Raw genomic sequence first — 14,183 nt, forward strand, 5'->3', positions numbered from 1 at the left:
TCATCCAAGACACTGTGTTCCCTCGGAGAGCCCACTGCTGACCAAACACGTTGACCAATACGTGACCTGTCTGCATCCCAGTCTGTTGCTGGAATGACTCCATGCAGAGGGAGTCCCCTCTCACAGGCAGGCAGAGGCATGGCCACATTTCAGACAGTCTCGTGGATGGATCTATGATCATTGTCGGTTGCCAAGATCACTTCCTTTTCTTCAGATTCCTGTACACCCGAATAGTATTCAGCTTTTAAGAGACTGATGTTGTCTGAAGGTAGGGCCATTACCTACCTTGCCCACCAGATGGCAAACTTGTGGGCAAACCTAGTTCTGAAGAAGTGAGATGTTGTATTATCTCAAATCTCTAGGTTCACTGGGTCTGAGTCAGCATTAGTGCTCAGGAATGGACCTGTCCTTGGATCTGCTTCCCTCTGCTAGGGGACAGGTGGAGGCCGCGGTGGATAGGCTGCGAGTTGAAAACAACAACAAGCTGGTTCACCAGGCAGTGGCCAAGACCTCCAGGTCTTCACTTGGCATTGTAGCCTGACCCTCTGGTCAGGTTGGCCTTCCCTCTTTGGGTTAGAGAAAGTCCCAGACTTCCTCAGCCTCTCTGCTTCTGCCCAGTAGCCCTCCTCCCTCTCCAGGAAGGGTGGAAGACACTAGGTCTGGTGTTCTTCCCCACTTGCTGCTGATGGTCAGGGGGTTGCTTGTTGGGCCATTGGGCAACTTGACAGCGGTATGGGGCAGGGACCTGTTCAATAGATGTCTTACAGGTAGGGTATCTACTACCTTTCAAGTCTTCACTGCCCCCGCCCTTGATTCAGTGTGGTTCTAGATTTATGTTCCTGACTCGCAGAAGGATCTTGGCCTTTGGGAATAGGTGAATGCAGTGCTCAAGGAAGGTGCTGTGAAAGTCATGAAGGATTGACCTCCAGATTTCTACAGTCGCCTGTTCCTAGTGGAGAACACGACAGGTGGCAGTTCATTCAGTTCTTGATTCCATCAGAGAGGGCCACACATAAGAGGTATCACCAGGCAGTGGAAGAGCTGGCACTTTATGCTTGGAGACTATCCAGCATCTCCTGCAAGTGAGAGGCTTTTCTCAGTGCACAGGGGGATGTCTGGATATCCGCAAAAATCCTCAGCGGCTGTGTACCAGGGGAAATGGGCCGTCTTCTTTAGTTGGTGTCATTGACAGAGTCTCTCTGCAGTCAGAGCTTCTCTTTGGCAGGTAGCGGACTTTCTCACCTTTCTTCCCCAAGAGAAGCTTCTTTCAGTATCAGCCATTGAGGTCTAGAGAGCTGCTCTTGGCCAAGTCCATAGGTTGAAGGGGACAGATCTCTAATCCTCATTGGAGATCTTGATGCTTCTGAGAAGCTTCGAACAGTCATGCCCATCCAGGGAACTCTTTGGCGAAGGGAGTAGGTGAGCTTCATGGCCTTTCCTTCAATTTTAAGTGCTCGAGGGGATGGAGATTTGTTGCGCTCGAGTTTGCCCCAGAATTTATGGTGAAGACTCAGAATCTGCTGGTCCCTGACACCAGATTCAAGTCCTTTCTGATCTCCTCCCAAGAAGACTTTTTAGGCAGTGATCAGGATGAGTTGCTACTTTGTCCGGTTAGGGTGCTGTGGTAATACCGAAAGAGAACTCAGCAGCTCAGGCCTGAGTGTCAACACCTCTTCGTTAGTACTGGCTCGACCAAGAAAGAGGTGTCCAAGAACAGGATCTCTTTCTGGCCTCCTGAGATGATCGAGTGGGCATACTCTTCATCTGACAAGGTTGACAGGAGTGCGGTCCAGGCGAGAACTCATGAAGTTAGGGTTATCACCCCATACCTTGCATTCCAGAGGAACCTGAGGGCTTAGCAGGTATTACAAGTGGGGATGTGGTCCTGACAGACCACATTCACTTCGTTCTGCCTACAGGATGTTATCCACAAGTTCTTGGACACATTTTCCTTGGGCCCTGTGATGGCTGCCCAACAAGTTGTGTAGCTCATCTGGTTCCCCTAAGGGGAGAGGTAGCATCTCATCCAAGGTATTCGGTAAGCAAGAGAGAATGCGTTTGAGTGACTGGTCTCCTCCCCTTTCTCTTTTACCTCTCTCTCTCTCTCTCTCGTAGGGTAGAAAGGCAGGTATTGAGCCATCGCATGTGGGAGGGATGAGTCATGCATGTGAGTTTTCATCTTTTAGTAATAGATTGCTTAGATGCATGTCCCCCCTCTCTCTTGACAAGAGGAGAGGGAGATTGACAATGAAACAGACCCGTTGGTTTTTAGTAGCAGTTTAATTGTCTCCGACACTATTGAGTTCATCCAAGCCTTAGTTAAGGTAGTGACGCAAGCTTGTTACATCTCTTGTGCCCAACAAACTAGAGGTGCAGGATTTCTTCCTCAGCTCTTCCAGACCAGGAAGGTATTCCCAAGTTGGTAGAACTAACCAGTCCAGAGTTTTTCAGGCCAACAACCACATCACTTGTATACTCAAAAAATAACAGTAGACCAAGGACACTGTCCTGTGGAACTCCAGACCCAATAGGTCTTGGTTCACTAAAGATCCCATCAACAGCAACTCGTTGCTGCCTACCTGTAAGGAAATCTTGAATTAATCTTAAAACATATCTACCCACTCCAAGATTCTGAAGTTTATAAATAAGTGCCTTATGATTTACTAAATTGAAAGCAGCACTAAAATGTATTTGAATTACTCTGCACTCAAAACCCATATCAAGGTTCCCTTGCAAATGGCATGTCAAGTTTGAAAGAGAATTGCAGGTACCTAACTGCTTTCTATATGCATATTGACTATCAGCTAACAGTCCTTTAGATTTCACTTACTTATACAGTAGCTTAAAAATAAGTATTGCAATACACTCCCTGAACACCTGAATTAGCTGTTAATCCCACTAGCCCGAACAACTCTCAACTACCCATCCCACTATAGTGGGAATTTTAACAGCCAGCGTTACCAACGGTGCAGGTAAAATCCTGTCACTTGAGCTACCATAACAAACGGTTGGCAATGCTGACACAGGTGTGCGCCGACACGCCCCATTTTCGTCAATTGCTTTTTGTTCGCGCTGCTGGAAGGTTGTTTCCTTCTGCAGTGTGAGGTTTTAATCCTATTGCCCGACTTCTCTTTGTATTTTGTACTTGTGGTGAAGACCTGGATTAGATTTAACGGTTTTTCTCCTGGATTTTATGGATATCTTCGACGTGGAACGTCTTTTGGATTTGGACTCGCTGGTTCCCGGTCTCGATTGTGCGTCACGGACTTTTCACCTTCTACTACCGTGCCATCGGCTTCGACGTCGGCCTCGACTGCCTCACGACGGTGGACTCTGGCGCCATCGCTTATTCTTCCTGCAAAGATGGATGAGTACCTTGAGACACGATAGACATTCTGTCAGGTATGTAGGAAGGTTAAATGTGATGTCCAGGCTCATTGCGATGAATGTTCCCATTGGAAGGCACAAGAGAGGGATGATTACATTCGTCATCGCAAGTCTTTGGCTAGTAAGGGTGGCAGACGTCGGTCAGATTCTCGTTGCCTCAAGTGTCTCAGACTTCTGTTACAGATCAGTTGATGGATTTAGCGAGTTCAGTGGTAGTCAAACAGATAGAGGATAGGATTGCAATTAGTAAGGAAAATTCAATAGCTAGTCTTCTTCAACATTTCTCAGATAGGGATAATAATAGTATTAGGATGTCTAGTTCTTCTTCCTTTTCAGCTCCCTGCCTGTTCCAGAACCAGCCCTAACGGGTGCTGAGGGTAATGGCAGAACCGCAAGCCTCCAAGTGGGTATGGTCTGCCGCCCCTCGGGCGCGAGCAGGCAGTGAAGGATTCCCCCCGCCACCCCTTGTAATATTGATAAATTTAATGTTGGTAATGTTAGGATCAAGATCTAGGCGTGATAAAAGAGGATAGGTTTGGGTTTGGTAGTGAGAGAAGGTTTTAACGGTGCAGTGTCGTTTTCTGTAACGGGTTCCGGTTTCGGGTTCGAGTGGTTTTTGTGCTCTGACAAAAGTTTCTCCATCTCTTCTTTCGATCTGGCTCAGTCTCAAGTCAATGTTTCAGTTACGGTAGGGCAGAATCCTTCTGCTTTCGCCTCTAACTCACTTCCTACTGTTTTCTAAATCTCCTACTGTAGTTTCCCCCTTCCCTGTATTTTCTACTCCTTTCGGCTTCTAAAGTAATTTGCGGGACCTGCAATTGGCTGGGGCGGGTTATAAGACGGATGGCGGGGTTTTTCGACGGGTATAGACCTATGGCGAGAGGTTATATATTTTTTTTTTTCGCTAATGTTTTCTCAAACATTAGAGAGTATGTGACACAGTAGTGTCCAGAATTCATGTCGGATATGTTTTCAGGATTATTGAGGGGGGCCAGATTCGGTGTACCTTCGTTCCTTTTTAGTTCTAGGTTTTCTTCTTCGTTATCTGTCGCTTCATCTCCTGCTCCCACATTCTCTGTTACTCCCTTTTCAGTCTCCTCTTCGGCCCTTTCTTCTTTTGCTCCGGTCTTTCCTGCGGCTTCCGCATCTTCTGTTTTCCCTCTTCCTTCGATTTTGATTTTCCTCCTCTCGGGTAACTTTTTTATACGTCTGCTATTCCTATGCCTCCCACCTTTTCATTCCTTAGTAAAGTCTTCTCCGGTAGGAGGAGCTTCCATACAGGCGAAAACCGTTTCGGCAGATTTTGGCCACAGGGATCTCTTGTTCCATCCCTTCGGGTATGCGCAACCCCTTGCTTCCGCTTCATGCAGCTGTCCCGATAGTATCAGGAATTTCACAGGGTTTTTCCGTCGATTCCAGTTCGGGTTTGCGCTCTGCGGTTTTGGCAGAGCATGTGGTACCTTCTTCGAGTGGTCCGCCGCTTTCATTGCCTGCATTTTCCGCGGCGGTAACTCAGGCTAGCTTCTACCTCTTTCATTCTCCCTCCTTCATCTTCTTCCGTCCCTCTGCAGTGGTTTCGTGTGCACATCCTCCCCCAAGATTTAATAATGTTGGTTTGGCTACTCTCACTCGTCTTCCCCTTGGTAATAATGGGAATCGGCTCCAGGTTTCTATCAGTTCATCCTTCTCCTCCCGGCGGGTCCAACAATGCAGATTCAGCTCCGGGTACCCGATTAGGTGCGGGGTGCACAGCATTCTGGTTAGGTTGGTTCGATTGCGGACTCTTCATCGTTGTCCGGGGCTTCGTCCAGTGCCTCCTTCTTTGTTGGTCTTAGACCGTTTGGACATTGCGGAATAGGATTCTTATCCGTAGGTGCAGGAGATTCTGGCGGACTTAGAATGTCCTCTTGCCAGCAGTAGGATTACGGACACAGGCTTGAGTATGTTACTTCTTCGTACCCTCAAGCAAGAGCTCCGGACCTCCTGATTTTGAGGTTTTCATGACATTAAACCAGCTCCTGCCTCTTTTTTGTGTTGGCTGGTTTGGCTCGATCCGGTTAGCCAGGCTTTGGAGGAGGCGGATGTTCGCTTAGCATTGGTAGTTGCTTCTAATAGACAGCACTCTTTTCTTTTCTCTCTGAGTAGGACGATTTACGCAGTTCGAGGTAATCCTTTGGCAGGTGTCAGGTTGCCCCTCAACGAATCGGTTGAGGCATTCCTGTTTATGTCTCCAGCATCGTTTCGGCTCATAGGGAAGCAGGTGCTTGGGGGTATGTGGTGCAAATCAGACTGAGGCTCTTGCGCATTCTTTCTGGATGCGGTCAGTTATTGTAATGCGGGTTCTAAAGAGTGACGGCTATGTCTCTTCGGATCCATGGCAGTTGGCAGCCTAATAAATTTATCTCGAGGGGTCTGGCTCACCAGGCGAAAGCTTTGGCTTCGTCTACGACGTTTGGAGCAGGAAGTCGAAATTTCTATCTTGGTCATCTTCCCCCCCAGTATGTGGACGTTCACAGGAGGGATTGCTTAGAGCACCTTAAGCCTTAGCTAATTCTTGTTCAAGGATGATGACGTAGCCAGTATGACGAACATGGTTTCTTCTAACTCATGTCTCCGGTGTTGGCAATTATGCATCGTCGAGGATACAGAGTGTTGAAGTATCTAGACGATACAGAGTGTTGAAGTATCTAGACGATACAGAGTGTTGAAGTATCTAGATGATACAGTGTTTTGAAGTATCTAGATGATCGTTCAACTGGCCTCCTCTCCAGAGGAGCTAGTAAGAGCGAGGGAATTCTTTGGAATTCTTAACATATTCAGGTAATCAGATTCTCTCTCTTCCGCTGAGGGTTTTCACAACCCTAGAGAGAGTCCAATCGGTCCTTCACAGCTAGAAGGGTTCCCGTCCGGCAGGGAGCGGCCAGTACCAGCTCGGAGAAGCCTCTTAGGGAGAATGTCTCTCTCTCTCTCTCTCTCTCTCTCTCTCTCTCTCTCTCTCTCTTTCTTTTAATTCCAGGGTCTCGTGTCCGAATGCGCTCTCTCTTCAGGTATGTCTCAGGAATCGCTGGGACTTCCACAACGAGAACACTGTTATAATCGGGGCGATTCTTGCCTGTTGGATCGTTTGTGGTAGTGAGAAATGCATCTGACAGGGGAAAGGTCTATTGACTCCCCTCTTCCTGACGTTCATCTGTACACAGATGCCTCATATCAAGGTTGGGAAACAACCTTGGAGGAATCCAGGCCTCGGAACAAGAGTAGTCAATAAATCTTCGGGAAAATCATTGCTGTAAAGTAAGCCCTCAGTTGTTCTCAGTCTTAGTGCACTACAGAGTAGTGGCTATGTTTAGCGACAGCGTAATTGCCGTGTCGTATCTGAAGAACTCGGAGGGGAACAGGCTCAACAGAACTCAATACTATACTATAGCACATAGTCCTGAGAGGGTGCAAAGAACGAAAGTGTCTTCTTCCCCAATTTATATCAGGAGTCCCAAAGTACGGGCAAATTCGCTAGGTTGCTCTCGTTCAGGTATTGGGGGGGAGAGTGGACTTTGATTCTGGAAGTAATATGTCAGGTTCTCCGGAAGTGACCAGCAACTGTCGACTTATTCGCAACATGATTAAACCATCGTCTTCCGGATTATTTCTCTTTAAGGGTGTCCCCATTTCAATAGTCACCAAGGTGACGTTACAAGTTGGAATCACATGCAAGTGTACACCTTTCCCCCATCCGGTCTCATTAATCAGGTAATAGGGAAATTGCGGGAGAGTGGCAAGATGACCTTGACCCTAATAGCTCCCTGCTCGCCATAACATGCTTGGTTTCCGGAACTCCTGAGCTCCCTACAGAAGTTCCATTGTCCCTACCAATGCGAAACTACTACTTCTCAGACGACCGCATTCTTTCTATTATTATCCAAACCCTCGTGTGCTGGACCTAGTTGCAGGGCAACTGTAGAGAGAGCCACTAAACAGAACGGACTCCCTAAAACTGTGCCTAAATAGCGGATTTTCCTTTATTCCTCCGGGAAATCAAGAGTCTTTCGTATTCGGCCATTGCTGAGTACCGCGCAACGATTAGCGGCATATTTAGTTTCCACGTTCTTGAAGTTTAAAGTAGTAAGATAATCGTTGATTAAGTTCTTGTAAGATTGAACGTCCTGTTTTTGCCGACTTCGTGGTACTTATTGGAAGTATTTCAATATCTGTCTTGCTTTCCCCTGCCTCTGAACCTATTGAAACTATAACATTAGGACACTGAGAAGTTGCCTTTTGTTACGGCTTTAGCTTCAGCTAAAGGGTTGGGCGAGCTTCAGGCAGTTTCTAGGTTGGGTTCCTGTGCGAGAATGATACATATTTGTCTGTCTTCCAGAATTTGCGGCGAAGACAGAGTCGGAGGTTAAAACTCTGCCTCGTTCGTTTAAAGTTCTTTATCTGCAAGTGTTCATTACTGGTGATCCAGCGGAGATACCTTTATGTCCGGTGGGAGCATTAAAGTCTATTTATCAAGGGTTGCGAAACTCCTTCCACTTCCGCACACACTTGTCTCTCTGCGAATCCTCTGCACACACTTGTCTCTCCGCGAATCCTTCCCATCCGCTGTCAGAGAAAGTGATTAGTTACTTTCGGAGGGCTTCTCAGGGTTGTTCTTCGTCGTCTTCAGCTCTGTATTTTCCCAACCGCACAGTATTCGGAGTATGTCCAATTCATCTTCCTTTTCCCAGGAATTATTTACTGCCGTTTATTCTGGGAGCAGCTACTTGGAAGTCCATCTCAGTGTTTACTCATTTTACTTAGAGATGTTCGATTCGCCTCACAGCGTTTAGCGGCGAAGTCTATTATGTAGGGTGTGTTCAATTAGTTGAGGGGGTATTAACGCGGAGGTTCGGAGGGTTATTCTCTTAAGTGGGGGTTTACACGGTCAAACGATTCGTCGAACGCGGTTCGACAAACCTGTGTTTGAAGTGATGTTCGAACGTGTGAATGGGGTATTTGGTTGTTGAACACATTGTCAAACGGTTTGAGGAAAGTCTGCTCGAGCCTGACTATGTGGGCGGGGCTTCATTTTCCACAAACCGTTTGAATGTGAGAACGCGCGTCGAACATCAAACTTCAGTTTATAGTTGTAGTATTAACATCAGTAGCAACACCAATGACTTTGAGGTCATGAGCTGTCGGACTATTTTGCACGTGTAGCGGCAAAGTCTATTATGTAAGGTGCGTTCATTTAGCTGAGGTGGTATTCGCTTAGTGCAGAGGGTTATTCTCTTAGGCCACGTTAGCGGTGAAATCTATTATCTAGGGGCATTTATTTAGCTGATGCGGTATTCGCATAGTGAAGAGATTCTTAGGTTAACCAGGTAGAGGAATTCCTTTTAGTCTTTGGAATTCTTAGGCGACAGTGATAATGTAATCACATAAACTTAGGTTTAGTACGTTTTAAGTATCTTAGTCTTTGATAGTTTCCTTACGAGAGTCCAAGGGGGTACTCTAGTAGGCTAGGCTATTTCGTCGGCACCGAGATACTTCTTCGCTCATCGATCGTCGGACCTTATCCGGAGGATCAGCGGCTCGGCACACTGCTTTATTTCCCTCCATACATGAGAGGCTATGAATAGCCACATGGGAGGTCACCATACTCCTCCATACATGAGAGGTTCTGAAGAACCACATGGGAGGTCGACGGACTGAGACAGTACAGACCTGACGGGCCATCACAGTACTCTCCATCTTGTCTCATCACCAAAAGCAACGATTGATAAGGTGAGTGTTTAACTAGATAGGTATCCTAACCGAGAGTACTGACCTGACTCGATCAAAGTACTCTCCAACATGTCTCTTCACTGAAACCATTGATTGATATGGTGATTGTTTGGCTAAATGGATATTTTATGCAGAGCAGATTGGTGAGCTACCATCTCTGCAGTTGTCAAAGAGGTGTGCAATAGAATTGATCCCTCCTCCTCTAAATGTTGTTAATCGGGCTAATTCAGGTGTTCAGGGAGTGTATTGCAATATGAAGTTTTCATAATAAAACTAATATTGTAATACTTACCTGAACACCTGAATGATTCCCACCCTCCTTCCCCACATCAATTTTGACCTTGAATAAAGCAATTGACGAAAATGGGGCATGTCGGCGCACACCTGTGTCAGCATTGCCAACCGTTTGTTATGGTAGCTCAAGTGATAAGATTTTACCTGCAGCGTTGGTAACGCTGACTGTTAAAATTCCCACTATAGTGGGATGGGTAGTTGAGAGTTGTTTGGGCTAGTGGGATTAAGGGCTAATTCAGGTGTTCAGGTAAGTGTTACAATATTAGTTTTATTATGAAAACTTAATTTTTCAGTAACTTTGGAGAGCACATGGAGAATAGAGATTGGCCTTTAGTTACTGCAGTCTGTAGATATGCCACTCTTTGGAACAGGCACTGTATTACTAAGCTTGCACTCATCCACAAAGATACTACGTCAACATAAAAATCTATAGAATCTAGTAATCTTGGTAGACAACACTCTAGAAACTTTTTCAAAAAACTTGGGGAAGAAACCATCAGGATCTTCTCTACCCCAGCTATCAAGATTACCCAGAATTTTCTTAACATCCCTGGAGCGAAGTGCAAATTTTGTAAGAATAGGTTCAGGATGACAAGCATCAGGGAGAGGGACATCCCCAGCTGATTGTTGCTTGATGAAGCAATTCAGCCTTTTCTCTAGGGCCAGTAACCAATCTACCATCACCTGTTAGTAATGGTTGACTGGAAGATGAGCCTGACCCAAAGGTAGATGATGACAATTTGTTCCACCACAGATAAGGCTGAGTAATTCCTTCTTCAGGGAATTATTGTAATTTCTCTCAGCTGTATGTTTAGTTCTACTGTATATGCAGCGCGGCGAGACTCGGCAAAAATGGTGTAATTTTCATTTGAACAATTTTGTCTCCATGCTTTCAATTTGGTCTGTTTGTCATGGTAGGCTTGTCTACATGTGTCATTAAACCATGGCTGGTCATTTCTCCTAAATTTGATGACCTTTCTATGGACATATCTTATTAACCCTTAAACGCCTATTGGACGTATCATACGCCGACTAAAATTGACTGTTGGGTGCCGAGTGGACGCATCGCACGCCGACTACAAAAAATTTCAACCTTCGGTCAACTTTGACTCGACCGAAATGGTCGAAAAACGCAATTGTAAGCTAAAAACTCTTACATTCTAGTAATGTTCAATCATGTACCTTCATTTTGCAACAAATTGGAAGTCTCTAGCACAATATTTCGATTTATGGTGAATTTTTGAAAAAACTTTTTCTTACGCACGGCGGTAACTCAGCTGAAAATTTCATAAATTCTTTCGTCATTTTGTCATAATTTTTGCACTGTTCTATATTAGCCGTTACATAAAGTTTTATATATGAAAATGTGCGCAATTTCATGTACAATACAGCAAAATACAACCCATGGTTGTAGCTTTTATCAGTTTGGAAATATTTTCATATAAACTACGATAACTGCCAAAATTTCAACCTTTGGTCAACTTTGACTCGACCGAAATGGTAAAAAAACGCAATTGTAAGCTAAAACTCTTACATTCTAGTAATATTCAATCATTTACCTTCATTTTGCAACCAATTGGAAGTCTCTAGCACAATATTTCGATCTATGGTGAATTTTAAAAACTTTTTCCTTACGTCCGCGCAGAAATTCTTTCACACGTTGTCGTAATGTTTGCACTGTTTTATATTAATCGTTACATAAAGTTTTATATATGGAAATGTGTGCAATTTCATGTAGAATACAACAGAAAATAACTCATGGTTGTAGCTTTTATCAGTTTTGAAATATTTTCATATAAATCACGATAACTGCCAAAATTTCAAGCTTTGGTCAACTTTAACTCGACCGAAATGGTAAAAACGCAATTATAACCTAAAACTCTTACATTCTAGTAATATTCAATCATGTACCTTCATTTTGCAACAAACTGGAAGTCTCTAGCACAATATTTCGATTTATGGTGAATTTCTGAAAAAAATTTTTCCTTACATCTGCGCGCAGAAAACTCGGCCGAACATCTCAGAAATTCTTTCGTCATGTTGTCGTAATGTTTGCATCGTTTTACATTAGTCGTTACATAAACTTTTATATATGAAAATGTGCGCAATTTCATGTAGAATACAACAGAAAATAGCTCATGGTTGTATCTTTTATTAGTTTTGAAATATTTTCACATAAATCACGATAACTGCCAAAATTTCAACCTTCGGTCAACTTTAACTCGACCGTAATGGTAAAAAAACGCAATTGTAAGCTAAAACTCTTACATTCTAGTAATATTCAATCGTTTACCTTCATTTTGCAATAAATTGGAAGTCTCTAGCACAATATTTCGATTTATGGTGAATTTAAAAAAAACATTTTCCTTCTCTGAGTGAGTTTCTCTACAAAGCCTTACTGCCCCTCCTCTCCCGTGGTGCCCAGCCATCTGACACTCCCCCCCCCACCCACCTTGGAAACTTTTCCAGGCCTCCCACACCCCTAAAACCCTTTCACAGTCTGTTTATGAGTATAAGCAGTGTTACAAACATTTTCCTAAGGTTGCACAGCATTGCCTACCATCAGAGTGTGGTTTTTAAAATTTTTAAAATTATATATATCATATCTTTGGGCCTGGGTCCTTGGTATGAGGGTGTCATTGAGTGCTGGAAAATGGCGATCCAGGTAATCAAGACGTTACTGTAATGGGAAAACTGGATAATTATTAGGTGAGGAACTGAAATATTTGGAAAAACAAAATTTAAAATGTCGTAAGGGGCTTTAAAGTTAGTAAATCATTAATTAAAAGAGGGATAGGGTGAACTAAACTTTTAGTGGCTGTTCTGCTTGAGCTACCTACCCAACAAGTTTTAGAAGTAATTTTCATCAATTTTATGTTTTGAGTAGGATATAATCTTTAGCAAATGTTGATACATGTTTCTTATAATATATGGTGTGTGTGATTTGCTCTAATTTACAATAAAATGTATATAAAACACATAAAAGTGTGGCATGAAAAATTGTACTATCTGAAAAAACATTTTAAAACCTTGACTTCGGCAACTGTGCTACTTACATTTGGACTTAAGAACACATTTTTTTAGTCTCGCTCAGTATCATTATTAACAGACATAACATGTATTTGGGGGTGAGAAATTTAGGTTATCAAATAACCTTTCTCCAGATCAGTGAGTATCTACATGAAATACAACTATGCTATTTGGACATGTTACATTCAACCAGTCATCGTCAAGCTCCCACCCACTTCTAAGTGTTTTTTGCCAGATAACAAAAATAGTGTGTGGTTCTTCCTCTATACATTTTTCATACAATCTATTCAGCTCATCATTGATTGGTTCTCTCCATGCTTAGAGGAATTGCTTGTTATCCCAGAGTGAAGCTTTTCCACCTTAACTTTTCTGGATGGTTCTCTTAAACTTATGGCTTCTGTCTCGCCCTCAGAATCAACTCTGTTAATCGTTACACTCCCATGTAGATCTCCCCTTATTAATATATACCTTCTGAAACAAAGATATAAACGTTACTGGAGCTTTTAAGAAATAAGGTACATTTTTAATATATTATTATCATTTCATGCATAGTGGTTTTTTTTTCAGATCAGTGAAGCTATGTTAAGTGGTGACCATGATGCAGATGCTTTTACTTTAGCTTTGGCTCTTCCAGTTTGTCTGAGCCTACGTGTTCATAGGATATGGACTCTGCTAAAGCAAGCTTATCCTCAGATTCCGGAGAAGGTGAAGAATATTTTATTTTAGTTTGATTTACATGTTTGAAGTGGTATATTTACTTGATAATGAATTCCAAATGGATTGGGTATTTGTAAGATCTACATATCAGCTCTTGAAAAAACAGGCTAATATGGCATATTTTGTTGGAATTTTGTTAACTGCCACACAGTTATTCACCCCCAAGACTGAATGATCTTCAGTGCTTGCAAATATTTTGTTGTAGTTTGCATTTAATAAATACAGGATTTACAGAACCATGTTTGCTCTTTAGTCTTTAAATACGCAACTGATGTTATTGCTATTTGTTACTGCATAATCTGTAATTTTTTGTTGTGGATAATGACTGTCTTTTATCTGGCATCCTTTTTTTAAGTTGACCGAAACTATTTACTGTGAGTAATAAACTACTTAGTATTACAAATTTTGTAAGAGCACTTTTGTATATATTGAAATGTAGACGGGATCCAAGAGATTATATAATGTACATGATCTATCAAAGTATACAAGTGAAGACCTTTCTGTGGGTGGGGAAATGCTGGAGGCAAAACAGAACTCATATGTGACATGAAGCTGGGGGAATTATTATGGACTACTAAATTCTTATCTTTCCACAGCGGAAAGTTGTGACATACCAACAATAAAGGACTTCACAAAAAAATAAAGTTTCAGAGCAAAACATAGTGTGTCTGCACTGTAGAGAGTAATGTTGGGGCCTGGCCACCCTATGCCATTGTTGTCACATCTGTGGTTGCATAGTAATCATCCAGGTTATTGCAATGCAGTAAAGCCCTGTATTCACGGTGGATGCGCATAACACCCTCCGCGAATAGCTAAAACCTACGAATACATAAAACCCCTCTAAAACACTTAGAACTGCCTATTTTGATTGTTCAGACACAAAAAGAAAACCCTCTAAAAAGGCTTATACCGGAGTATTTTAATAGTTTTATTACAAAAAGTGCATTTAGTCATGAAAATGATATGAAAATACAGTAATTAGTGAATATTTC

At 43.1% G+C, this 14,183-nt stretch overlaps 1 protein-coding gene across 6 annotated transcripts in view; it reads left to right on the forward strand.

Moving 5' to 3' along the window:
* Pus10 (Pseudouridine synthase 10) overlaps positions 1-14,183 on the forward strand; it is a 361,563-nt gene that overhangs the window by 15,966 nt on the left and 331,414 nt on the right. For all 6 annotated transcript variants that reach the window (XM_067100515.1, XM_067100518.1, XM_067100514.1 and 3 more), the window contains one exon: positions 13,042-13,179. In XM_067100515.1, the coding sequence (XP_066956616.1) occupies positions 13,042-13,179 (138 nt within the window). The remainder of the gene's footprint in view (positions 1-13,041; positions 13,180-14,183) is intronic.

Source organism: Macrobrachium rosenbergii, chromosome 56, assembly GCF_040412425.1.
Source record: "Macrobrachium rosenbergii isolate ZJJX-2024 chromosome 56, ASM4041242v1, whole genome shotgun sequence".
Classification (NCBI taxonomy): domain Eukaryota; kingdom Metazoa; phylum Arthropoda; class Malacostraca; order Decapoda; family Palaemonidae; genus Macrobrachium; species Macrobrachium rosenbergii.